Source organism: Dromaius novaehollandiae, chromosome 9 (genome assembly GCF_036370855.1).
Source record: "Dromaius novaehollandiae isolate bDroNov1 chromosome 9, bDroNov1.hap1, whole genome shotgun sequence".
NCBI classification, from domain to species: Eukaryota; Metazoa; Chordata; class Aves; order Casuariiformes; family Dromaiidae; genus Dromaius; species Dromaius novaehollandiae.
Window position 1 is genome coordinate 15757234 of NC_088106.1, and position 27482 is coordinate 15784715.

Here is a 27482-nt window from a genome sequence, read left to right on the forward strand (position 1 = left end):
GTTACTTTTTTTTTTTCCTTTTGTTGCTATATACTGTGGAATAAAATGCTGCATAAAACTAATCTTATATTGTGATAATTACTGTAGTCTAATTAAATTTCAGTCCCTTGAGATGACTGTCAACAGTATTTCGATTTGAACTCTGTCCTACATGACATTGTTGTTTACATATGCTCCTTAAAATCATGCTTTGGCTTGGCTTTCTCAAGCCTTTGCTCACTTTTTTTGTTTTTTTTTTTGTTTTTTGTTTTTTTTTTAATGAGCTTTACCTTCTAAAGGTTAGAGGGTTTTACGAGGGAGAAGTCCCACTGTGGGGGAAAGTTCTCTCAAATAGGCAGATCTCAGATAACTTCCCCCTAGAAACCAGCAGGCAGGCAGAACAAGTTAAAAGGCAAGTGGTAGTGGCCTTTATATTGGTGTTTAAAATGTTTGTTCAGAGCCACCACAGTGTTTAGTGTTTACAAGACATAGAAAAAAGGTATAATTTTGAAGATGTCTCTAGTGTAGAGCCCAGAGGTTGTCCCTGCTCCACAAGTTCTCCAAGACAGATGTGGAAAACAGGAATATGTCCTAGAGAATCCCAAAGGAGGAGTGATCTGTAAGGATCTGCAGAACTACGATTGTTATGAGCTCTCATTTCTTCCATGAGGCCTAAATATTGCACTTTTAGAAGCTACTTTTAAAAAAAAAAAAAAGTCACTTCAGAGTAGTGAGATATTCACAAAAATGGCAGCAGCCTTGTTTTGCACGTTTTGGCTGGTCTTAGTGGTGCCCTTGGGAGGAACACAACAGCTATAGTCTTGAGTTGACCCTAGCTTACACGGGAGATGCTGTGGCCTTCTGACCAGACGAAAGTAAAGTAGCCATTTTTCTCTGGGCATCCTTCAGCAGATCTCCAAAGCGTGAATAAGCGTGTGCAGGGGAGCTGCTGCCTTCGCAATCCCCTGCCAGCAGCTTCCACCAGGAAGTTAATATAGGCTGCGTCGTATCAGCACCTGACCCTTGGTTAGGATGCATGCATCTCTGCCCAAATCTCAGTCTGTCAAATAAAGTGTTCGTGTGGGCTGTCTGCGTTTAATGAGCTTTTGCTGATGGCGGTATGACTCCCCTGCTCCCTTTGAACTTTGTAGAGGTCCTAGTGCACCTTGGAATTGGAAGTCGGGGACAACATGCTTGGAATCAGTCTGTGCGCACCTGTCTTCCGTTACCCCTGCCTCCCAAATATGATCAAGTCAACAACATAAGAATAAAATGTATCCAGTTATTTTTAGTAGGTTTGCTAACTCACCATTAACCTGTTAGAATGCAAATTGTTTTTTCTTTTTTTTGCATGGTTATCCTGTTTTTAATTTCATATAGCCACTTCACGAAATTATCTAAGTGAGCCTGCTTTGACATAGAGGAAACTAGCTGAATTTTTAAGCTCTTTGTTCTTTGAGTTTCGGGGCAGCTGCATGAATCTAGTGAATTAAAGCCAGAAGAATGTGTAGGACGGTTTGTGTCAAAGTGCAGATAAGGTAGCTCCTGCTTTTTATCATGGCAGAAAGTGCTTTAAAAAGCTCCAGCTTCTCAGAGAGGGAAGTGATCCTCTAGGGAGAATATACATCAGTTGTAAACCTCCTGTGATGGAGTGATGGTTTACTTAAGTTAAGAATCCCAGATGACCAAAATCTGTCTGCTGTGATTTCTTAAAGTTATTGATGAAGAGTTAGGCACTGATGTCCAGGCTCTAAAACGGATCCTTACAAAGTTTAGCGCATTTGTCACTAACTAAGCCGAGTCTATCACTTAAAGTTGACATTGAAAATTGATGATAAAATGGTTCATGAGTAATGACATATTTAATGTCAGTTAATCTTACCTGAGACCAAAGCCTCTTATACTTGAGGGTCTTCCTGGTTTTGTCTGCCAAATTTAATTTTTTCCTAAAATACCCTCAATGATGCAGGTATCAGAACATCTAACTGGATGATATTTTCTTTTTAGTACTAGTTGTTTATTAGGGTAGCTATCAATCAAAAATTAAAATAAAGATGCATTTATTATAGAGAATATTGCTATTTATATAAATGCAAGCTTCTGAACTAACCAGTGTGTGTATTTGTTTTGGACTAGTATGGAACTATTGAGTGCATTATTCAGATCTCCAAAAGCTGAAGAAACTAATGTCATGGGAGTGGTACATTTTTAATACTGTAGTGAATTTCACTTTGATTCTAATGTGGAAATCCATATAAGAATAAAAGGGAAAGAAATATTGTCATCTTGGAATGATAGCAAACTAAAAAAAGTAGTAGAACAACCTGTTTTTCTTCAGGGCATGATGACATTCTGACTATCAGAAATGAAGTTTACTATTATTCTTAACAAAAATTTATCTTATCATAATTTCATTATCTAACATTATATTTAAAGAGAGCTTCATGTAAATATCCAGATAGCTGGATAATAAATCAGCGTGCTATCTACTGAGTGCAGTTTATTTTGGGTGGAGACCAACATATACCAGTTATTTATAATGTTAAAGTTTCTTTACAGTTTTATAGCTCCAAGGATACAGTAGCATTTACACAAGTAATTTACATTTGTAGCTATGTACATCCTTTGTGCATCAGTTAGAAAGAAGAGTTAAGCTTTTTACATGACCAGATGAATCACTGAGTAATATATCACCGAGTAATATTTCTGGTGCCTTTATTTTCAACTTCTTACCATGTTCCACCCAAGTTAATGAGTATCATTTTGTTCTCATTCATTCTAGCTTAACAGTTTTGATTTTGAAACGAAATGTTTGTGTGTCTGTAAGTCTGATTCAAGGTGTTTCTCCTTTATGAGGTTTCCATGTCATTCTGCCATTAAGCATCTTCTAGCTGTCCAGTAAGCAGCATAGCTAAGTTCTGCTGAACGATTGAGCTATTTGAGTGTTTTTAATTAAAAATCTGTTGTAGCGACAGAGGACTGGAAGGGTCCCAAGTCCTACCTTGCTATTGCAGACATCATGACTTTCATAAACTTAATTATTAATCTGTGCTATTCTGTAGCTCTCATCCTGCTTTGGTAATATTTAGGTTCTTTTCTGTAGTCAAGTGGGACTGATGCGTGATAGCCCATAGAAACATATCCTGTGTAAGGACAGTAGTCTATGTAGCTGTCATTTTTGCTTCAGCCACATACCTCAGTTCGGATACTGTGCTCCTGCCCTGTCAGAGTCAGAAAGATCACTTCATGCTTGCCAGCCTAAAGAGCCCTGGGGACCCTCTCCAAGCAATGCAGTCAGCTTCTGTTCTGTTTGACTGAGGAGGAGGGAAATGTGTTGCTGAAGCTGTTTCATTAGCTGCAAAGGTCTCACTTATGGATCTGGGGCCACTATAGGTCAAGACACTGATTGATTAATAACCTACAATTTCGTCAGCACAATGCACAATTCCTATTTTTGGTGCTCAGATGCACTGATAGTAATGCTAAAATAACGGGGCAATACTCAATACCTTGTAAAAATAGCCTCAGTGTTTTCAGATAAGCTGCCGCCTTCTAGTGCTGCTTGGTTCTCTTTAGTCTGAAATAAAGCTGAAATTGTTTTATACTGGCAGCTGATAACTTTGTTCAGATATGATATGCACGGAGAGTATGATATTAATACTTATAACAAAAGTGACTTTAGTGATGGCAGCTATGATTTTTCTGTCTAAGGCTTTATGTGTGTGTTACAGCATGCTAAATATACAATCTGGAGGTGATCTTTCCCTGATTTAGAGGAGAATTTACCTACAAGAGGGAAAAGAAAAAATGCATTCTCTGTATGTCTTTATAGGAAGTCGTTTCCTTGATGTTTTCTCCTGTTCATGCCTTGTTAAAGAAAATACTTAACCAGGTCACCAGCAGGCAGTTGCAGATGAACTGTGATCTGTGAAATTAAGATGTTGAATGACCCCTGGAGTTTTTAGTAGTGGTATTACAGGGCTGAGTTTAGCGCTGTCTCTTGTTCTAGGGTTTAAAATAAGTATTTCTGAGAAGACACTGAAATATCTTCATCCATGTAATAATGACACTTGCATAATGTGAGCATGTCCCTGTCCCTCTCATTGTTTTTCTGGGACTGATAACTGGAATACACTGATTCTAGGTGTTACTTAGATTAAAACGGAGAAGGATTTTAAAGCAAGTAGAAAAGTTTGCCACTAACTGTGGAAGTCTGTCTGGCAAATATAATGGTTTATGTCTTGTTTTATATGTCTGAAAGGAGAAACCCAATTTAGAGAAGTATTTACAACTCTTTTTTTTTATCATGATTTTCACATCCCAGTGAGCGTACTTTGAAGTCGGAATTTATAGAAAGAATTCAATTAATCTGGCTATGAATTCAAATATATTAGAGGTTGCAATGGATACAAGAAGCATTTTATAACAATAAAGGAAAGCTTTACTATCATGTAGCATCAGTTAGCATCTTCATTCGGTCTGCTAGTAACTAAAGAGTATGCTAGCTGTTTTCTGCAAGCTTGCATTCTAAAGGCTGTATATTTTTAATGACTGCATGGATTTACTGCATGGACTATTATAAATTCCATTTAAACTTTGCAGAGTTCTGCTGTCCTTTTATTACACTAATGAACTAATTGTTTAAGAATCATTGGCATGATTCATCCTCCCACTCTGCCTTTTTTTAAAGAACTTTTAGCTGCTGAAGCCCTTTTGACAGACCAATATTTATAGCAGTTTGACAGCAGGATGAGGAACAGCATTTGTCTTTGTAACAGCTTACAGAAAGGGCCTTTCCAGCACCCAGCCATGCAGTTACAATCTTGACCTCTTTCTTATGCTGGGAACATACATACAGCAGACAAGCAGCACCTCCCATGTGTTTTCTTGACCCCTTGACTGTCCATTCACTTCCCATCTGTTTTGCAGCCTTAAAGGAACTGAGGGGGCCCTCTACTTATAAATCTGTCTTTGCAGCTGATAAATGATGTTCTGTCTCTTTAAGGGCAGCCTGGGTGGTTTTGCCTTTTTTTTTTTTCCTCTTAAAATTTTAGCTTTCCTGTTGGCCTCATCCAGAGAAAAATATGGTATGTGAACAAGAGGAAACTGGCAAAAAATGTGATGGGTAGTTTCAAAGGATTTTCTAAAATTCAGCGGGACATGACCCTGCAACGATCAGTAAATTATGGTAGCTGTTAAACTGCGGTTATGTGAGACATGAGAAAACATGTTGATGCAGGTCTTGTAACTGTGGGTGGAAAGTCTGTTTTCTGGGGTGTTATTTGGAGTGGCTGTTAGCATGCTGCCTCACACTTCTTCAACAAAAAGTACAGCTTTTGCACCGCCCTTAGAAAATACAGGAGTGTGGTGCAAAAGGCTGAACTCCAAAGAGATTTTATTCACTTCTTCACCTGACTGTTCATAGGGGTTTGCATACAGGTATGAGGTTTATGTCCTAGGCAGCCCTGCACTAAGATTCAGCTTTCAGTAAAAAAACATGGCCTAATATTACCAGGTTTTAATAGTGTGCTTCTGGGTATTCAGATGAAATCTGACAACAGACTGGGCTTTCCTTTTTATTAGAAGAAAGATGATGTATTCACAGCAGTACGTTCAACATTTCCCCCTCTGTGGTTAATTAACCATAACATAGAAGTAGCATAGCAATGAATGAGAATGTTTATAGGCAAGGAAGTGATTAAAAAGGAAGATAAAAAAGGCCTAAAATCTAAAGAAAATCCAGAGCAAAAGGAAAAGCAATCAAAAGCTTACAAATATCTAAACTATGTAAGCACTGCATGGGGGGAGAAATGACTTTAACGTAGAACAGGCGGATTAGTAATGAAATACTAACACATTTTATCATGGTCATTTTGTGCTATATGCTTCATCAAAGTACAAAATAAAGATAGATCCTTGTCCTGAAAGAGTTTACAATTTCTTTTGATGCTGCAATTGGAAATTGATGTCATATGGGCAAACTTGTAAAGGGCCAAGGAAGGCTTTTTGAGTTGCCTAAAATACAGTTTTCTCCCTGTTGTGGCTCATGAGTCCCTTTAAAATTCTGTGCTAAAACTGTTGCTTATTTACGTGTAATATATATTATTTGAATGTCTCAAAATTCATTTATCTTAGAAGCATAAGGAAGACCAGTTTTGTGGAGAGAAGAAGCATCTTTTATTAAACCAACTTATGCAGTTGGAAAACATGCAGAAACCTTTATCTTAATGTTTAGGACATGATGTAAAGTTTAAATACCATTGAAGTAATTCAGTAGTATACCTTAGCTGTGTAATTCTATGTTTATATTATTTCGATATTATTTGGTCTTAGCTCAGGAGCTTTGCCTGGTGGATAACTTTTTTTAGTTGAGTTTCATCTTATCACTGATTCTCTTATTTCTGGACTATGTCAATTTGTAGACAGTCTTAGTTATATGCCTCTCAGGTTACAATCAGTAAGCAAGCAATCCTTATAAGGCTTAATATTTGAGGGGGTTCCCTTCTGATCAGCTTATGTTATTAGGAAAAGCAAACTTTATCAGTGGCTGTGTCTTTTTGTGTTCATGGTGTGTTCAAATCCTAATTACAGATCAATTAGTCTGGTTTTGAGCTTTTTAGATTTAGTGTCACAGGATTAATGAAAAAAATGAGTGGTCAGCAATATCATTTCATATGGAGATAAGGAGAGACTAAGCGTGAATAAGGATCTCAAGACATCTGAATGAAGAATTTCCTCATTCTGTCAGTAAAGTTTTATGGGATATGGAGGGACGATTATGGGAATATTCATGACCAGATCAAGAGGCATAATGAGTTGATGTATGGAAGAGCTTATCTTTTAGGTAAACATGGGATAAATGGAAAGTAGAATAGCCATTCATTGCCCCTAGGCCTGTGAATTTCACTGCTCTAAAGATGGAGACAAGGGTTTTGTTGCAGTTATTCTTCATTGATTTCATGTGATTTTTGATCACTGCTTAACAGGTGCTGGAAGAATTATGTATTCATAACTTCAAGTCTGCATTAAAACTACCAAGGACCATGTTGTCTTCCTGTCATCCACTGTAAACGGTAGTTTAAATATAAACCTCTAAAATACAATATAATAAAACTATACTATAATTACAGTCATATATAACTATATAACTATCATAGTGTATATAACTATTTTACCTACCTAGTTTGGTAGGTAAAACTATACTAAAACTATAGTAGTTTAAAAGCCTTCTGTGATATTGGAGCATTGTATAACAGTACTGGGGTACGTTACAGAAATCGTTTGCGAGCAAGCTGGACGCTTAGGACCCGAGTGGGAATTTCTACTTAGAAAAGCACAGTATTGTTATGCATAGCAAGAGCAACGTGTCACCTTAATCTGTCCCCTAATATAAGAAGGGTTCTTATTTGAAACCTAAAGGGCATTCTGGGTTTGGGATGTTGGCACACTTGTAAACTAATGTATATTTTGTTTTGAGGAGGGTTTAAGTTACCAACGTTTCAGTCTAGATCTCAGTCATAACCCTGAAAAGTTTGGATACACGGTTTGTGTATTTCACAGGGAGGAGAGTTAGTTCTAAAAACTTCCCCAAAGTGAAAGCAGATAAGGTCTGACTCTCAGTTTGTAACGATTACTGTTGTTGCAAATGAAATGTCACCTGGTATTGAGGGAATTGGTGGCAGTTATTCCAGAATTGCAGACCCTGCTCTTCTTCTCTAAAGAAATATCCTTTCCAAGTGTTTACATTTACTGGCACATCAAGCTGTGTGTTGTATAAATGCATAACTCTGCCATTACCCTATTTAAAAAGTAAACTAAGTAGCATACTGTTTCTTTGTACTACAGAATGGGCATCTGGGAAAATGTTGCATGGTGGCTGGTGTCTGCTGCTGCTATAGGCTTTACTACTTCTAGGAATACAAAGCTTAGCATGAATAATTGCAGCTCTTTGGCAGACATTGTAACTACTTTCTTTAAGAATAGCTGGCATGTTTTTTTCAAAGTATTAAATTACCTCAAGACCTCATAATTATTACAGTTAAGCAATCACTTCAATAATGTCCAAGTATAAAAACTAATAAAATGCTCATAATATGGAGGCAATTCTAGTATGTCTGTTCTCTGAGCAAACACAGCTGATTAAGTGCGTTCTGGTGGAATAAATATTTGCTATCCTGTTATTTTAATGTGCCCTAATCAGAAAATTAAAATAGGTTTTATTGGCACAAAACCTTTTTTTTTTTTTTTTAAGGTGAAATAATAATTATGGATTTTTTGCTGATGCATTTAATTTTCTTTTTCATTAGCCAGGGTTGTGAAGGCAAAATATTTGCATTTATTACTGCTAAAACTGCCTGCTTTCAGCAAGTCCAATGGCTTGATCAATATCAAAGGCATATTTGGGGAAAGAATGTAGCAATACAAAAAAGAAAATCCACACCAAAAATAAAGTTGTGAGAACATTACAGGAAGAGTCCTTCTGGGGCATTAGATTTAATCTGGTAATTGCTGCTCATTTGGGGAGTGAAGTGCAGGATTAATAATTTGCAAAAATGTGTTGACTCTGTCCAAGACAATAGTGCATTCTTTCAAGGGCTGCTTTCATAAATATACACAGGTGATCAGTATTGCTGGCTATAGTAAGTATCTGCCTAAAAAGCGGCAGAGTATTAATGTTTCTTTACATGGAAGGCTTACGTACTGATATGCAAACAATGCCTACTCTTCTTTGATTTAAAAACACAGTAATGGAACAGTTTGTGAACTTGCTTAGTAAGAAGTGATCATGGGAATCCTTTTTGCATTGGCAGAATTCAAAGGTTCTCTCTGCTGAACTGACTCAAGCTTCCCCCCAGTTAAAATATCAGCTACTGCTCTTCCATTGCTTCCGTAATTTTTCCTATTTGAAAATACAGTTTTTTCCCCTCACACTTGTTGTAATCTCAATTTAATACTACAGTACTTTAAAAAAGGAAAATAGCTGAAACTAGGGAAGGTTTTTGGGTGTCTTCTTTAGGACCCAGAACACGAATCAGCTTCACTGTGTGTCTGTGTTTGTAGATAAGCACTATCTCTTTTTGGAGAAGGGGGCACTGAAGTTTTGAGAGTGTAAGTGACTTCTTCTTTGTCACCTAGGAATCACATGGTAAAGACAGGGTAGAAGTTTGGAGTTTCTTTGTTCCCATGCAGGCTATTCCATATTTTATTTTGAATGTTAAGTAACATTCTCCCTTTCTGTTAAAACAATACTACAGGGTTTTGTTGGGGTTTATCATTATTATTATTACTCTAAAATAGATTTCATAACTGTTTAGAGGATTGCCACTTATTAGATTTTTTTTTCCTCTTAGCTGTGTTATAAGAGCGTTCCCTTTATAGGTCATATTTGGTTCTTTTTCCCTAATACTTATCTACCCTATTTAAGGCTGATTATTATAGTCTTCTTTCTGTTTGGCAGTTAGTTCAGTTCAATAAAGCAAGTTTATAACATAAGGTATTGCTAAAGAGAAGAAAACATTAATAGAAGATTAAAAAAGAAAAAGCCCAAAGCTTATATCTCATAAAAGTGAATACAAGGTTTTAACCTGATTGTATTTTTAGCTTGAAAAAAAAAAAACTTATATGTTTGTGCTCATCTGACTTTCGTTTTTATCTGTTCTAATGCTTTCTCCCCCTTCACATTTCTGAAGTGTGCGTTTTTCATGGCTGTAATCACACACAGAAGGAGCTTCAAATAAGGATGTGGTGAGAGAGAAGCAGGAAATCTTACAGGCTTTGGATTCCAACTAGGTTCTAAATCTTGCTTCATAAGCAATTCAGTAAATCAAATAGGTTATATGCTGACAAGTGTTGTGTGGAACTGAGAAAAGAGGGGGGAAAATGCCTAAAATCCTGTATTTTTTCCAATCAATGTTGGCTTCTTATTCCTAGAAACTATGTGTAGCTATGTTCAAGCCATGATTTCTGTGGGGAAATAAATTTCCAGCTCTGGTGTTTGTATAAAATATGATTCTGACCACATCTATCTGGTTACTACTGAAATGCAATGGAATAAGCTGTAAGCATTAAATATTCTGAATATTGTGCATGCTCTTTTGTACAGGTAAGTTGAATTCTGACGTTTGGTTCCCTAAAATTCAACCTGCTGAATGGGGCACTAGCTTTGAACTCTTTTTAGAGTTAATGGCGTTTGTGATACTTACTGTGGAGAATTAAGGATATTTGATTAAAAGAGAAAGGGATTAGTGCACACTGCTTAATGGATAACAACTCCCTATGTGTAACGAGTGTACAGTAGTTCTACTGTGTGTGAATTAATGGAAATTTCAGTTTTTCAAAATAAAGCTTTTCTAGTATCAGATTGCTTTCATAAATTTTGAAATTATTAAATTAGCATGTTAATGACAAAGTGTATTTGTAGAAGTTCTTTAAAGGGGAAAGGGTTTCATTTCTTCTGATGCAGAAAAACTATACTAAATCTTAGTTATTAAAGAATGAAATGTATAGCATAATACTGATGGCAGATTTAATTTCATTCATGTTTGCTTTTTTTTTTTTTTTTTTTTTCTTTCTGGGTATGTCCTTAATAAAGTAGCTAGACACTTGAATGGTGATCTTTTTAATTCCTCTAGAAAAAGTTCGGGAAATCCAGGAAAAACTTGAAGCCTTTATTGAAGCCCTCCATCAAGAAAAATAGATTGTTCAAACAGGTAATCATTTTTAAATCATAAGAGGATTGTTACAGTTTTCTTCCTGTTCTGTGTAAAATAATTATACTACTTCTTCTTACAGGCACATGTTTTCATACAGCCTTTGTGAAAGTTCCTTTTTATTTTGTTTCAATGCCGCCTTCTTTCTTCTAATCTACAGAACTGTACTTTTAGCTTTTATGCTGCAAACTGATAGGAAGCTTGATAGAAATGTAATTACTGACTAGTTTTTCAGATACAGTTAAACACTTTAGGCTATTTGATTACTCTCAGTTCATTATTTTTATCTGTGTTAAAAGAAAGAGGCCATAACTAGTTGGAAAAATTAAGGTAGTATGTTTCTCGTGTATAAAGCATTTTGAAAACTTTTCCTAAAAGGCACTATGTATTACAAGCAAAAATTATTATTTGCATTTGGATCACTTCCAAATTTATTTCTTTTGTATTAATTCTTAAAATATATAAGGCTAAGTTGTTGCGTTGTATTTGCATACATTTTAAAGTAATCTCCTTTCTGTTTCAGCAGCAACTTTACACAAGAATGCAGCCTTTTCCAGGATATTTTGCCCAAGAAAACTGAATGAAATGGCTTTTCTGTTCCACTCCTTCCTATCTTTTGTGGAGCATCCTGTAATGTTGGAGGAGAAAGGAAGTAATTTCTGATAAGATTGAGAAGTTCAAATAAAACCCCCCCACTCTTTTAATTTTTGAAGCTGGATGTACATGACAGAGGAATCTGACTTGTGTCTTGCTGAAATAACATGGGAGATTGACGAAGGTGTACAGTTAAAAGTCTTTTTTTTTTTTTCTTTCTTCATGGAAAAAAAAGCAGGCTTTTGTTTTTGGCATCTATTATGTATGGTGGGGCTGGATCAGATTCATAACGTGGTTTTATCTGTTGTCAGTTTCTGCCTGCAGATGATCCTGACAATTAGATATAAAGTTTTAGTATTTGTATATACATTAAAATGCCCTTCTAAGTAATGCCATTTGTATTTGTTATGCTGTGTGTTGAAGCATTCTCTGATCACTCTGGTACAGATTTAAAAGCATGGTATTGAAAAAAGTGGTCTTGAGAGGAAGTTGTGGATTTTGTTAAACTCTTAAACTCTTGAGAGACGTCATCCAAGGAATTCTTCAAGTGCTTTCAAGCGAAAGTACAGACTGTTATTCACTGACACCTTAAAAGGTTTGGCTCAGGAAATAATGTCAACAGCTGCTTCTTTTACTGATTCTTTCCTAATATGTATTGTTACTCTGAATCGTAACCAATTACATTTCATTTTTGGGATTGCACAGACTCTGATTTCCTTGTTAACTCTTCCCTTCCCCTTAGTTACAATGTAAACTGATTGAAATGTGTGGAATGTAGAAAGATATTCTGTACAATTCCAATTTGTCCAACCCCCTTAACTAAAAAAGCAAAAATATATTCATTTTTTTAATAGCTTTCATAAGACCAAAATCGTTGTTATACAAATGTTGTGCACAAGGTCCCTTCATAACCATGTGATTTCCATTATTTAGTATAGTAAAAATAATCAGTAAATGTAGTTTTTCTTTTACTGCCTTTTAGTTCATGTTGCCATAGAAATGTTACTTCTGACAAATTTAAGCATGATTTAGGCACTGTGTCATAGCTGCCTGGTGATTAATCACCTCCGTATTTTTATGCCCACACTTTACAACCAATTGTGATAAACTACATTTATCAAATGATCTGGATACACTTCTGAATACTTCTGTAGAAGATATTAGGCTTAAACCAGTTTGTTCTGCAGTTGTCTGATCATGTAGGTTGAAAAACTGACATAGGTTTATTTTCTCCTCTTGAAAAAAAATTGATTTTGAACTTCTGGCAAATAAAAGAGAGAGATCTGAACATGTTTCTGTTTACTCTCAGAAAAAAACATAGAAAATTTGGTAGGGTGTTCCCCAAATGTTCAGACACAAAATATTTAGTCCAGTGTATGAAAAACTAACACAGAACTATTCATAAAATCATGTTGAAAACTTAAATATTTCAAGGTGATCTAACTGCATGTTTTGGCTTTTTTTTTTCTTTCTATTTAAAACCGCTTTCTGAAAGTGACTGTTTGAGGATGGAAGAATGAAAATTTGGGTTCTGTCACCATCATTATCTGAAGGCGTGGTTCTGAGGGCAGGTTCCATAGGCTGTATAGCAAGTGAAATATGTCTGTACTTGTGTTAAATCCCTCTTTGTATTAAAAAAAAACCACAAACAACTTTTGCATTTACTTAAGGAGATCACTGTTTGAAACTTCTATGTAATGTAAATGTTGCAAAATGTCACATCCAGTGGTCCAGCATTCATCTTTTTTAGTGTGATATTATTATGGTTTTAGTTCTGACTTCTCTCTGCTGCTCATCTAAGACTTAGCATGTTGTATTCCATGAAAATTAAGTATTTATTGAGTACAAATGTAACTGAAGGAAAAATAAAATGTGGGTTTTGAACACGGTGCTGTTGCACCTAATTTAAAAGTCACTTTGGCCTTCTTTTTCTCCTTTATTAAACTGTAAAAAGGGTATACTGTTAATGATATTAAAATGTCTAATTCTGAAGTGCTGTGTCAGCAGCAACTTAGTGGTAATTGTGCTAAGTGTTATATTTTACTATATAAATTAATAATTACCTTACCATTTATATAATAGAGCATTTAGACAAGATGTCTTATAAAAAAAATCATCATGGGCCTGTTGAAAGCCTCTCTCTCTGAAAGTTTAGATAATAAACTGATATTCCAAGTATAAATGAATATTGGCTACAGAGCTTTAATATTTTAGCTGCACTTAAAATAAGTGTACTTATTGGGACAGTGGATTTGGGAATTACAGAGCAGTCAGCTTACCAACCAAAGAATTCAGGAGTATTTAATTTTTTTTGCAGATTAGGAAAAAATATTATAAAATCAATTGAAAAAATATTCAGTGTAAATCTGTCATATTGAAGGTGCTGCATATTTGCTCTGCAAATCTTAGATTGTAGACACGAGCATGTTAAGTACCAGTAAAGAATTATAACTATGCATGAATTTGTTTTCTTGAATAGCTTCAACTAACAAAACTACTTCTTCATTTGTCAAGATCTTTTTTAGTTTTATGTTGTTTTTTATAGGATTCACTCTCTTTTTTTTTTTTTTTTTTTTTTCCCCCAGGATAGAGGAAAGAGTAATGGTAAGTTGCACTTGAGGTAGGCAATTAAGTAAGCAGTGGTAAGTTTGTGACTGAGTACATTTTGAGCCTAAACTGAGTACTGATGATGTGTTTCTGGAGCTTAGGTTTAGAGATTTTACTTTTTTATATAACTCAGAAGCAACTTAGAAACTTTAACAATTGTATTAAGAAAAGTACAAGAGATTGCATCACTTTAGTTGAAAAATGTTTGAAATGTTTCTGGTTTTTGAGGTGCTTCAGGAAAAATTCCAGTCATATTTCCTCACACTGAAGGGGTGTTTGGTAGTTAAAACTACTCACGTCTTAGAGTCCCTCACAATAGTTTAGCACATATGGCTGTCTGGAAAAACAGCAGGTAATAAACTAGCTTCCCATATTTTCCTCTTACTTTCATTTTTCTCAGGAAGCAACTGACTGGAGAGCTCCATTGATTGAGAATTAGAAACCTGCACATCTCCAAAGCCCAGAGAGAAAGTAGGAATATGTCTACAACTTTGATTAAAAACTGCCATGCTAGCATAAACTACTGTATTTCCACATGGTGTTATCTCTTTTAGAAGGATGGTTCTAGATGCTTGTTTTCCAGGCTAGAAGACATTTTATGAGACTATCTGATCTCCAGCATAATGGAAATAAATATATTTTTCATAGAGCTTAATAACTGGCTTAAAGAAAAACTGTGTTTTCATCTTGACATGAAGATTTTGAGCAGCCTTAAATCTTGATGAATTCTGTCACTTTCCTTGATAGGATACCCTTGCGGTGACTTACTGTCCCCTAAGGTACCTGTTTATTTTATTTTTTATTTCAGCTTAAAGCTATCAGATATTGTTTTATTTTCTCATTAGTCTAGTAATCTTTCTTCCCTTGCAGAAATCTTTACTGATCATGATCATCAAGCACATGCTAGTTTTCATTAGGTAAGGTAAATAAAATGCAGTGTAATCCCCTTGCAAGATGGGCTCTGTGTCATTGGATAACTCCTAAAGCTATAGTTTGTCTGAAGAGAACCAGGTGTTATATGTTATATATATCTGTAATCTCAGCCTTAATAGAACAAAGCTATGGTCAAGAGGTTTTTTTGTATGAAATACTATACAGAAAAAAAAGGGAAGAAGCTGGAAGGTACAGGGATTGTAACAAGTGTTTATGCGGTGGTGCTGGAATGGAAAGCCCATTCAGTGCACATATCTTGCTGACATCTGCTATCACCTGTCCGCTTCAGTGTATCGGAAAGTGAAATAAGCCAAGCTTTTGTTCTGCAGGCAAATGCTAAAAATTACAGGCATGATTTTAGTTTGACTGTGGAAGTGAGTGAAGAAGTAGTTTTAGAAGTGCCTCTAGAATGGATTTTGAAACAATTCCAGAATTAATCTCAGGGTTCTAGAAACATTTCTAAAATTATCTCTAGATGAGGTTCCGGGGTTGCTTCTGTAAGCTAGTAGAGGAATTATCCAGAACTTGCTCTGGAAGTGATTCTGCAATAAGATTGAGTGTCGGGTTTCATGGATATTCTAGTAGTACTTCTAAGTTGGTTCTAGGTCAGGTTCCAGATATGATTCTAGATTCAGCTCTGGAGGCGAATCCAGATGAGCCTGAGCATTGGCTATGGGACTGATTCTAGAATCAGCTCCTGGAATTTGACTGTTCTAGAACCGATTCTAGGAGTAATTCTAGCCAGGTCTGTTCAAAAGTTGCTCACTGTGCATAGCTGCAAAAGGTTTTGTGTTTGTGTTGCAGTACAGTCATTGAAGGCTACTTCTTGTTGCTCTTGGAAATCTGTAGCGTCTGAAATAGCTTCAGGAGCAATGCGTCCTAACCTGTGCGTTGATATCTCATTCACTCTAAAACGGATTTCTGAACTATACTTGGTAGTGACAGCCAACAAGATGAATCACGTTCAACTTTTACACCCAGAGGATGATGATGAACTTTTGAAGGTTAGTTGGAGCGTTGCATTTGCTAGCATCTCAGATTAAACCATTCCCAATATAGGGGAAGCTGTGAAGTACCCTAGAAGGGTATCTTATCATAAGTTTTATAACAGAAAGAGTTTAAGTGCTCTATCCTCTTTAGCATTTTAGAGAAATTTTTTTCAGGAAAGAGTTGGGCATCACGGAACAAGACCAACAGCTGTTACATACTTAGAATTGCAAAGGACAAGCACATTCTATTTATGCTTTATTACTAGCAACCTTATTGTTTGGAAATGACATAAATTGTGTCCTTGATTTAATCTGCACATTTGTGTTTTCATAAAGGAGCTTCTCTTCCAGATTGTTGCTGTAAGGTAGATAACAAAAACCTCATTAGATTTAGAAATGATTTCACTACAAAAATCATAACCAAAGATCACTTTCACTTCCATTTCAGTAAATTGTTCTCTTTCTGTTAGCCTCACTAAAGTGTTAAGGTAACAGTATGCTTGGTATTTTTAAGAACTTTTATAGCAGTATTTTGACTCATCTCCACAAGCCAATTGCCTATGGCTTTTGATGTTCAGAGATGGAACATTCATTGCAACCTTCCTTACAATGAGTCTGTTCTGGTTCATGTGAAAATCAACATCCTTTTTTGTGTTGCTGCCTGACAGGATGCTACAATACTATTAGCATTTGCAAAGGGTTTGGTCTGTCTAATAGTGCAACCCCCAGATCACAGGCTGCTCAGTTTGTGTTTCTCTATTATGTGAAAGACACAAAGAAGCTGAAGGCTGGCAAAGGCCTGTCAAATCTTGTAATGTAGCAAGCGACCCCAGAGCTTCATTCTGCTTTATATCATCCCTTGTTCCCCATCCCACCCCTTTCCTTGAATGGGCTCTGAGGTAGGTAAATGAATTCAGTAGTATGGTAGGCGGATGATTCCTTTCTGACCTCATTCCTGTACCATTTGTTTCCAGGCTTGTTGGAGGGAAAGGGACATATACGAACCTTTTGTTTCAAATAATTTCTTGCAGGTTGGGGAGTTAATGCAGACCTTGTCTGAATTCACCCAAGCAGAAAGTGTTCTGGGTACAAGTCCTGACACGCTTGGTCCCTTGAAATTGCGAGATTAAATGAGAAAGCAGTGGATTGGCTTCTTTCACATTCGGCATTGCTTAAACACCTGGACACCTGTTTTTCAATGTGCATGTGTTTCAAGATGTGAAACAGGATATAAACATCTGTCTTGAGAGCACACAAGAAGCAAACAAAACCAACCTTTGAACAGCCCAGTGTTTCATTTTCTAGTTGGGAAGAAGTTGTTGAGGCTGAGGCAAAAGCTGATTACAGTACACAGTAGGCAACAGCTGTCTGCAAAGGAGTCTTTCAAACCCTTGTCTGAAATTGGCAAAGCACTTAGGTTTGAACAGAGTCACCTTGATTTGTTAGAGATTGATCTTGGATCATATATTTGATTATAAGGAAAGCAGTGGTTTCTTGCATACCAAGACTGAGTTTTAGGAGCAGTAAGTCCTTTCAACTGGACTTGCTAGAGCTGTGCATCCTTGAAGATGCTTTCGTAGAAGGAGGAATAAAGGAACATGACCAACAGCAAAATGTGAGGTGGGAATGTCACCTTAGCTATCCTGCACAGTCATCATAAGTTTACCCTCTGCACAGTCAATGCTGCGATGTTTTGAGGGTCATTCTTACCTCTGGAGTAATGGATTCCTAAGGTGTCAAATGTAATGCATAAATGTTACTCCCTCAAAGTCCTAATTGTACATAGCAGTAAATCTGTAGCATCTGAAGTGTGAAATTATAATTAAGGTAGGTTTTTCCCTAATTTATTTCAGATTTAGTATTCATGGAAGTATTTTGCTGAAATATTCTGGAAAACTTGGATTGCAACAACAGCATTCATCTTTTGAGAGGAAAATGGGAGATGTACCAACAACCTCCATCTACTTTAATTAGTAGAAATTCAGTGAGATGCCTGTTCATGATATGGACTCATATCTTTGTGTTGCATGTATGTTTTACAGAGTTTTCCACAAGGCAAAGCAGACACTAGTCCAAATCTGCAAGACCTTCAGCTAGTCTGTCCTCACAGTTAGTAGGAAAAGATATAGACATAAAAGGGAAAAAATGAAATGAAAGGGTAAGGGCCCCGGGTAAGGGTGTTCTCTTAAACATTCATGTATGTTAATGGTGCATTGCAGTTTGAAGGTGCAGGCTGAAGGTATGTTTATCGTTTTGATTCTTATGTGTATTGACATATGTTCTGCAGGTGCTCATAAAACTTCATGATAATGTCATGTTATGAAACAAATAGGATTAAGCTTGAAAAGCAAACTTCAACAGCCTGCACAGATTCAGGGCATCCTCAAGACAAGCTTTTTCCTCACACTTCATTTGTGACTCCTCTGTGGTACATTTAAATATCTCGGGTGGAAGACGAGCTCGTCTAATCATTGTAAGCCTCAAACCCACCTCAGCTAAAAAATGTTTGTTTGTGCAAATTATTATTGTAGTTTAGGACTAATTCTAGGCTAAATGTTTCATACAAACAGAATAACCCTGCTGTCCAAATTTCCTGCTAAATGACTCACAGGGCTGTAGTGCTGGTGATGCATAGCTTTATGTGAGGCTCTACTCTGCCTACATTTCCATGAACAAGGCAGCATGAATATCGACTGTATAAGGTCCTTAAAAGTAGATCACTGCACCTTATCTTCTGCCAATAACCAGGAAGGCAATGCCATCCCTTTTGTTCTCATCATGTTGTACCTCTACTCTAACCAGTGAACAAAAGACTATTTTTCATGTTGGCTTTTATCTCGCAACTCTGATAAATTAGATCTTTTTTCAAGGATGCTTTTTTTTAATCTACTAAATGTGTGTTTCATGACTTAAGATCAATTGTCACTGGACACTATTGCCATAAGGAAAATAAGAGCTTCCTGTTTAAAAAGGCCTTTTTGCCTCTTGTCAGTTGATGCATAGTCTCATAACTTCAAGTTGGGGGAGATAACGTTTCCCTTTTCAGTAAAAGAAAAATATTTTCCATTGTCCAATACCTGAAAATCAGAATTCTATCTGGGAACTAATGTCGGCCAAGTTTTATGGAAATACAGCTAACTATAGGTTATCTTATTAAGTGCTATCTCTATATACTATTTTGTTGCATGTTTTTACATACCCTGTTTGCTTTTCCTGCCAGAACAAAGTTCTTCCCCCATCCTCATCTGTCCTATTGGCATGTAAATTGTGCCTACACCAGGTGACGTTCTCTGGCCTGAAAGTCAGATTAGATGTTCATAATACTACTGTCTGGTTTGAAAAATTTATACAATATAATTCACATGGCTGTTCACATCCCTTTTCTGTTTCATTTCTGGTGTCTTGGTTTTAGGTACAAGTGTGTAGCGCACAATTCATAAATATATCTGTATTTCAGCATATATACTATGTATACATACGTCTGCAATGAAAAAATACGTTGACTGCCTCAGAAATCTTGACTTGCTCATCGGTCTACACGTAGCCCAGAACAGAATTTATTTAAGCATCTAATCTAGTCTGAAGGACAAATGCTATTAGTAGTTAGCAGCAGAGAAGAAACTTTGGAGACTGGTTGGTGGCAACAGGCTATTTTCACATGGAAACAAGGGAATATTATAACACTTGCTGGACTTTAGAACATCATCTGTATCCTCAGCAAAATTGAGTTTTGTGATGAAAAGGCTTGTAGCCTGTTGGGCCAAGAGACAGGGATTATAAGAATATTCATGACTCCCGAGGATCAGCAGGTGAGATGTAATGCACACATTTGCCCTTCACCCTGTTTCCCAGATCATCCTTTTAGTAAACAGTACATAAAGGCTGGGTTCCCAGAGTGACTGAACTGAGTTCCTGATCTTTCTCTCTCTCTCTCTCTCTCTCTCTCTCTCTCTCTCTCTTTTTTCATTCTTTATAAAAAAAAGTTTGCAGTGTTTTTGCCACTTGTCCTGAGCAGAAGCACAGACTCTCCCTTTCATTTCTAAAGAGCTACTGTGTGGCCAAACAAGAAGTCTTGTGACATTACTTAAGAAAACAGAATGGTATCTTAGCATCCGAGGCCTCTTTTAAAACCTAAAGAAAAGCCGTTCTTAGAGCTTGGATAAGCTGGAGAGGAATCTCTGTGACATATGTGCATTGTCTTAAGAAAGCATGGGATGAAGCCAACTGGGGGTACTCTGTCCTTAATTATGCTGGGGATTTGTGGTGTCTGTTTCTGTGTGTTTACTAGTTAGTAAACACACAGTACCTAGATTCCATGCAGCTAGGAATGGAAGCAGGCACAGTATGTGATGCAGGACACTGTGTTACAGGAGAGGGAGTGGTAGGGGATATCCTTATGAAAGTTAGTTTCCTTGGGCAGGACAGGGAAAAATATTTTCCTAGCATCTCCAAGTGAAACACAAAGGCACTGTTTATAGTAGGTTTCACCAGTCAAGCCCTTGCAAAACTCCCTCTCTGTCTTGTGATCTGGCACAACCCCATTCTGCCAGCTTTTCTTTCTCCCATATACTGATTGCAGTGAATGAATAATAAAGTGATTTAACAGTGGGAGGCTTCACACTGAACCCAAGGGAAGGACCCTGCTCGTAATCTAGGAACCGTGCCGCTTATCCTGAACAGGGCATAACTGGAGTACTAACCCTTCTTTACCTGCCCTTGCATAAGAGAGGGGCAGGTACTTTCCCAGGTTCGTTAGCCTTCCCAAAAGGGATAGACAGCTGCAGCCTTTCTGGCTGCACTGAGACATAGCTGACTGTGAACAGAAGTGCAGTTTGGTACAAATGTACTACTATGCCAACATTTGCTGTAGTCTTAAGCTTGCAGAACATCGGTCAGTGAAGCTACAGTGATCATTCTGCATTAAGGTGAAGGCGACTCTTTCATAAGTTTTTCACCCTTTCCAGGAAGGATGCTTACAGCATTTTAAATCCCTCTTCAAATTTCAGTCTGCAGCAGTAGTACCTGGCTCTGACAAAACTGATGTTACACTTAATTTGAAAGTGTCTCAACATAATGACACTTGTTTGCTCTAGCCTGGTGACAGAGCATCGGAACAAGTTTTCAACAGTTTTCTTGTTAATCTGAACGTAACTCAATAGCACTTGTTTCTACAGTTGGAATTCAGTCCCCAGCAGTCAAAACTGAACTGCCGTCTACTCAATTTAGTTTTTTTAGTAACTGATGCATCTAAGTCAACAAACTGACAGGCATTGCTCATTTTACTGCTTAGCAAATATTGAACTAAAGTCTCCACCACTGTAACACTGTTGACAATTGCAGGATAATGGCGTTGTCCTCTTTTGTTACTGTGAAGTGCATCTTTGCGTCTGATTCTGGCATAACACACTCTGTAAACAACAAGGGATGTTGTGATCTGGAGTTGCAAGTGTTTGCTCTGCCAATATAAACTTACTGCCTGCTCTCTGAAACCAAACATCCTTTTTCTGCTATGGTTACTCCAAACTCATATTGAAACAAGCCATTCTTCCTGCAAACACTGGAGGGTGTTGGCTAAGCTGCTGTTGGAGTTGTTGTTTTCTGTTCTGGAAAGCTATCTTTCCTACTCCTTTATTATGTTGCAGGTTTACATCGAGGAGTCCAGACCAGGCTTCAAAAGCCTGAAAGTGGCAAATATGGCAAATAATACACAGCAGAAAAAAATCACTGTGGATTAGTACGGTTAGTGCTAGTCTCTCTGATAGAGGTATTCCTCGTTAAAGGCCCACTGTTACTTTTTTTCCCTTTTCTATGGTAGCATGTTAGAAGAAACAAAATGGTTATGAGCCAAGATGCCACCAACAAAAAGTTCCGCTGCACACATCTTTTTACCTGAACAAAGCATCGATCCTTGCCTCTCGCCCGCCCACACTTCAAAGTTAAACTTCACCCCCAACTTCCATGAAGTTTCAGGGTCATTTTAACACCAGCCTCCATAGTTTCATTTCGTGGTCCTTCCCTTCTGTTTCACTATCTCTGGCTCACTGGTTTGCTAACAACATGAGAATAATCACTCTGGACCAGACTAGAGTAGTTCAGCTGTGTGCAATTCAATGGAAACATGCCCTAGAAGACTGGTATCATTAACAGAGGTTTTTTCCATGCTACCTTTGGTCTTTCTTCACCAGTGCTTCTCTATTTATTTCATATCTAAGTCCTGGGTGAGGATTAAAGCAGATCTAACTTCATTTTGCTGCACATCTCTGCTTTCACCTACAGTTTTTATTTTGCACGTGGGCTGAATGGAATCTTTATTTAGGCAACAGTTTGCAAGATAAAATGGTAGAAAAGCTAGATGATGGTGAACCTGTTTGAAAAGTATCCCGCTGCAGTTAAGATACTACATATGAAGCATTAACCCAAAGCTGAATCTGCAGAGAAAGGGAGCCTTTGGGGACTGTTGGACCCTGCTTCTCTAGATTGGTCCCCTCCACAGATGCATTCAGAAATAAAACTGCAGCTTCTTACACCTCTACTGGACACACAGCTAGGTATAGCCTGTGCTGCTTACTGCCTTCTTGCATTGAACTATTGATATTTCCTTTTCCTTTGTGTCTCAGAAAAAACAACAGCCTTGCCTTCGGGGTTAATGCAGTCACAGAAAGAAGCCTAAGGTTAACGAATAAGGAAGAGGTCAGTGTGCAGTTCTCAGACAGGTGCTGAGAAGGGACAAGGCCTATGATCTACTGTCTGCATTTTGCTATTTAGCAGACTTGTCTTTGGTAATTCATGGAGACAGGGTGAGAGGATTTAATTGTGTTCACAGCAAAAGGGAGAGAGGAAGCTGCATGCTTTAGGAAAAAACACTGTAATTCTTCCTATATTAGTACAGAGAGGCTCGTTGATCATGGAGCTGGAAGCTTTTGTGGCTGATGTCAAGTGACTGCTTTGGGGGATGATTCACCTATTGTTTGTGAGGTTTCTTTGACCAGAAAGCAGCTGCTGAAGCCTCTGTATCCCCTAAACGAAACTGTCTTGAACTCTCAGGGGAGAACAAGGCCTTCGCTGTGCTGGCCTTGACTGAAATCCCAGCCAGGAGGAAGAAGGCAGACCAGTTTCTTGCTTTTGCAAGAACAAACAATTTTTTTTTCTTTTTTGCAACAATAGTTGTTAAGTGGACAAAGGAAGCTCATAATCATCAGCTTTATAAGACAGAAAAGCCTGTCCATCTTGTAATGCTGCAGTATTTTCATGTCTACCTGTAAATGTAGACAGCTGAACTGGCTGTTCTTCTGTCCAAGCCTGCCAAAGCTGTGTACAGCACAAGCTCATTTTCCTAGTCCATTTCAGGTGGCTGGCTTTCTCACATGTTCGAAGCTGGTGCTATTTCTTTTTTACAATAAGCTCAACTGAGGTGATTTTTGCTTTTTGATAACATGTATTTCCCATACACCTTTTTAAGCATTAGAGAATGAGATTGCAACTAACTTGCAGATCTGAGTTTCCTGTGTGAATGAAGCAGTTCCCTGAAAGGTCCACCTGAAACCTGTGGGCTCTTAGAGTGAGGTAAGCAGGGGAACAAGTTGGACTCTGTGCGAGGCAGCATCTTCCAGCTTCCCTGTTATCAGGAACTCATCAGGCCAAATACAGCTGGCAGCAGCCCTCCTCCTTGTTGAGGCTTTTGGAGTGGGACTTCTTGCACGGTAACGAACTACCATTCCTGTACAGGTGGACAGCTGAGTGCTGTTATCAAAGTGGAGAATATTTTATACTGCCATTTAATATATTAGGTTATTTATTTAAAATATTTGGTGCATGGCCTCTTCTGGCACTGGATGTATGTGTATTACAAGCTGAGACTGTCCCTATTGCCTAGCATCAGTTCATGATCTCTGGCCCTTCAGAAACCATTGGCTTCAAATTTAGTGCTCAAAATAATCCAAAACTGTATCTTGACCTAACAAAAAGCAAGTTTTGTGTAATAAAATATCGAGAAATGTTGTTCTTTCCTTATAAATCTAAAGTCCAGGTTCCTAAGTATAGAAAATCTACAGATTCTCAACATTTTCACTATGTCTTTATCAGCAACAGTAAAATCATCTGGAAGCCACCAATTTGCATAAAAAAATTTATCATGACCAGTTATGTTTTGGTTTTTCAGCAACTGATAATCAGGATTTTTAATGGAGAAGAACTCTTCAGCCTCCACTCTAAGCACCAACAGCTCCATCCTAAAGAAAGAAAAAGCAGGTATGAAGCCAAATGTAAAGGAACAGAGTGTAGTGTAAGCATTCAGCTTGGAAGTGTTGACTGGACTGGCTGTTACATGCACAGTTTATTTTAGAATGAGAAATGGCTAGAAATCCCTCAACAAAACATTTTCTCTATCAAAAAAGTTCATTCATGAACCTCCTAAATATGGTAGGAGGGTTTTTCCAGGATTTGTCAGGTTTCTTGGGCCTGATAATTTTATAGTTTATGCTAGTGTGACAATTGCCATCTGCTCTAAGGAAACACCTTCTTAACAAAGGCTTCTGTGTGACCTGAAGTATTGCTGGTAGTTTACCAACACCTGACCCTAGACATTGTCAGAAACACTGCTCAAGTGCAGCCAAGCAAAACCACTACTCCTTTCCAACAGGCAGGGAGAAACAGTTTTTCATGGAGTAGAGGAGCTACATTAGGCAGACAGACCTGCAGAGAAAAGAGAATAGGCATGGTATGCCACACTGAACACTTACATAGGGCTATTCGGGACCTCAACAAAGCCCTGGAAGAAACTATTGAGTTTTAATTGTACAAACCCACGTGGCTGATGAAAAATACAAGGGTGGCTTTTTTTGCTTATTAGAATGCTAAACTCATTGCTCTGGTATTGCCTTTTTCTCTGGAAATGCCTCACTATTGAAGTATGCTGTGGTTGAAATCCCCTTTCTCTTAACCCTTTTGGAAATAGCTTTCCTGTATGTAAGTCTTGATTTAGAGTAAACAGACAAAAGGATTCCCTTAGAATCGCATCATGTTAAATGATAGAGGACTGAGGAAATGTGCTAAGTGTTTGCAGGCTTATGTCAAAAACCTTTCTGGAAAACTATGGCATAAATTCTCAAGTCTATGTGGAATTCCTCTTTTTTCAGTAATTTCCCCAGTATTCAATTTTTTAGGTCTGCCAGAATATCACTCCACTTAGTTGTATTTTGCTCAGTCACAGCTGTGATTCCACAATGCTGTGGAGTTTTCTTGCAATTACAGTAGTGAAGAACAGGGGCAGGATCAACTTGGGAAAGGCTGTCCCAGTCAAACACCTACATGCAATACTGGGGGTTTTAGGTGATAGTAAAGAGAAAAGGACTGGCCAGCTAGCTGTATAGCTTACATTTTCAAGATAAAACACATTGACTTCATTTGTAATAAACTGAAAACAGACCTGTTAGGTCCGGGATGTGTCTGAGGTGAGGTGTTTGCTTGGTCAATAGGAGAGAGATTCTGAGGTGTAAAGCATATTGATGGTCATCTTGGATTGTTCTCTCAACATTAATCTCGGATTTTCAAGGTTACTTGGTATTGCTTGGGTGTGGGTCCTCTGACTTAAGTAAAGTTTTTCCTGCTGTTCGTTTCTGCTGGCACTGGAAATTTGAGTTCAGTGATCCTTTGTCATGAAATATTTGAGCCAGTCCCAGTTTTTGTGCTTTTTTCTTGTGTGTGTTTTACAAGGCCATTTTCCAGTGCAAGATAAATACTTCATAAAGAAAAGAAGTACTTTTATCTTTTAGATTTCTTCCTTATTTTCTTCTTGCAGGTTGTCCTGGGCAATTTGAGAGACATCAGGGAACAAATAAAGATTCATGACCTACTTGTGTTTGCTGTGAGTGTTTCAATTCCCACTGCTTGGTAGATACGAAGATGGTAAGGCCAGAATGGGCCTCTGAGACCATCTGTTCAGTCTTTCTGCTATCACGCAAGCAGTTAATTTCGCTGGAAAGTTTCTTTACTAACTTCCGATTGGACTAAAGGAGACCTGCAAGAAACAAACGTCCAGGGCTGATTTAACAATCCCGAATGATGGATCTTGTCCCCAGGTAAGTTTTCTATGTTTATTACCCTCATTGATAAACACTGCCATCCTACTTTGAGTAAGTTTGTGCTGCAGCTTCCAATCCTTGGATTTCATTCTACCTTTCATCTACTGAATTAGGAGCTGTCTTGAATTGGATGCGTTTCCCCAAAGTATCTTAATTATGACTGAATGTTGAACTCAGAGGTTAGTAATTCTGTTCCCTCCTCTTGTGAGCAGTTATTGGAGCTGGGTTTCTAAGCAGACTCTGCCAGCATCAGCCATAATACTTTGTGCTGTTGCTTTTCAATAGTCAGAGTTTTCTGTGCCCAAAGAGACAGTACCCTACTTTGCTGATGGAATCCAAGACAGTGGCTGAATGAGCCAAACGGGGGAAGCAGTAGAGACTCCTGCCACTACCTGACGCTAGGCCCTAGATCCAGGTCTGGAATTGGATCATGATTTTATGTCTGTTGTGGCCATAGCCAGACGTTTCCCATGCGTCGTGGAATAGGCCTTGCACTGGACAGTGCCAATGGCTATTGAGATCTTTGGTGCAGTTAAAAAAAAACCCTTGCTCAGCTAGTGATTCTCCAAAGTCCCACCCCGGTCTTTTCAGGGTGAATGGCAGGTGCACCCCTTTCATCTTTGACTTTTTCAACCCAACTTGCGGGGCCTGGCAGAACTTTAGATAACTTTATTTTCTGTTTGGTACTAGCACAGTTAAGTAAGAAAGTTTATGTCTGGAAACAGTTGGTTGAGGTTTGAAAGTAGAAAATATTAAGTCCAGGCATGGAGAGCTTTTAAAAGAGCATGAATTTCATGGAAATAAAAACAGTCTAGTCCATTTAGTTCCCCTCATGGACTTTTATGAGGATAATTATTAATACCGTTGAAAATTATACTCATGAAACATGTGTTAATGGGAGCTGTGCTGGCTGACACCAGAACAACCACAACCTTTACAGCTCATTTGGAAACAGAAATATTCGATAAAGTATCCTGCAGGGTGCAAAGGTTCGTGTGGTGCAGGCTTAGACTAACTTAACATATGCCCTCCGTGGCCCTGGTATTGTCCAAAACCTAATGCCCATAATAAAAGAGAGAAAAATTGGACCCGAAGTGGCAAGGATTGTAAGCCCCAGGAATTCTCCTAATCAGAGATACTCAGCTATTTTTAGTTTGTAATTTTTAGTCAAATAGCAACAATGATTTTTCTTCTTTTTTCCAACTCAGCTGCACAGTATGTTGGAGGGGGTCTTGATGGCCTGTGACCTTGCCTTTATCTGTCGGTCTGTCACTGCTGGTCTTCAAAGTGCAGCTTAAAGGATCTGAGACTTCTGTGTGGCCTTGATGTGATCTGCTTTCCTGGTAAAGTTTTTCATTAACGGGTGCTTTTTTAAGCTGGCTAGTGCTTGCTTGGCTTGCACCGTGGGATGCTGCTGGCTCTGGGGCTATCCCAGCTCCCACAATCAGGTTTAATAACCCCGTGCAGCCTGTGTCTGCAAGCTTTGCGTGCATGGTAGATGCTGCTTCCTGCCCCATTGAACGGGCTCTTTCTTTTCTCCTGCTGCCTCCAAAATCTCCATCAAAGGCTCTCAAAAGAGCAAATATTTTTGA

At 37.9% G+C, this 27482-nt stretch overlaps 1 protein-coding gene across 5 annotated transcripts in view; it reads left to right on the plus strand.

Annotated features, from left to right (window-relative positions):
• The window catches only part of OPA1 (OPA1 mitochondrial dynamin like GTPase), a 61812-nt gene extending 48615 nt beyond the window's left edge, over positions 1-13197 (plus strand). For 4 of the 5 annotated variants that reach the window (XM_064516801.1, XM_064516804.1, XM_064516803.1 and 1 more), the window contains 2 exons: positions 10611-10688; positions 11212-13197. In XM_064516801.1, coding sequence (XP_064372871.1) covers positions 10611-10675 — 65 coding nt within the window. In that variant the 3' untranslated portion in view covers positions 10676-10688; positions 11212-13197. The remainder of the gene's footprint in view (positions 1-10610; positions 10689-11211) is intronic. The other variant, XM_064516802.1, reaches the window with a different exon arrangement.
• The last annotated feature ends 14285 nt before the right edge of the window (positions 13198-27482 follow it).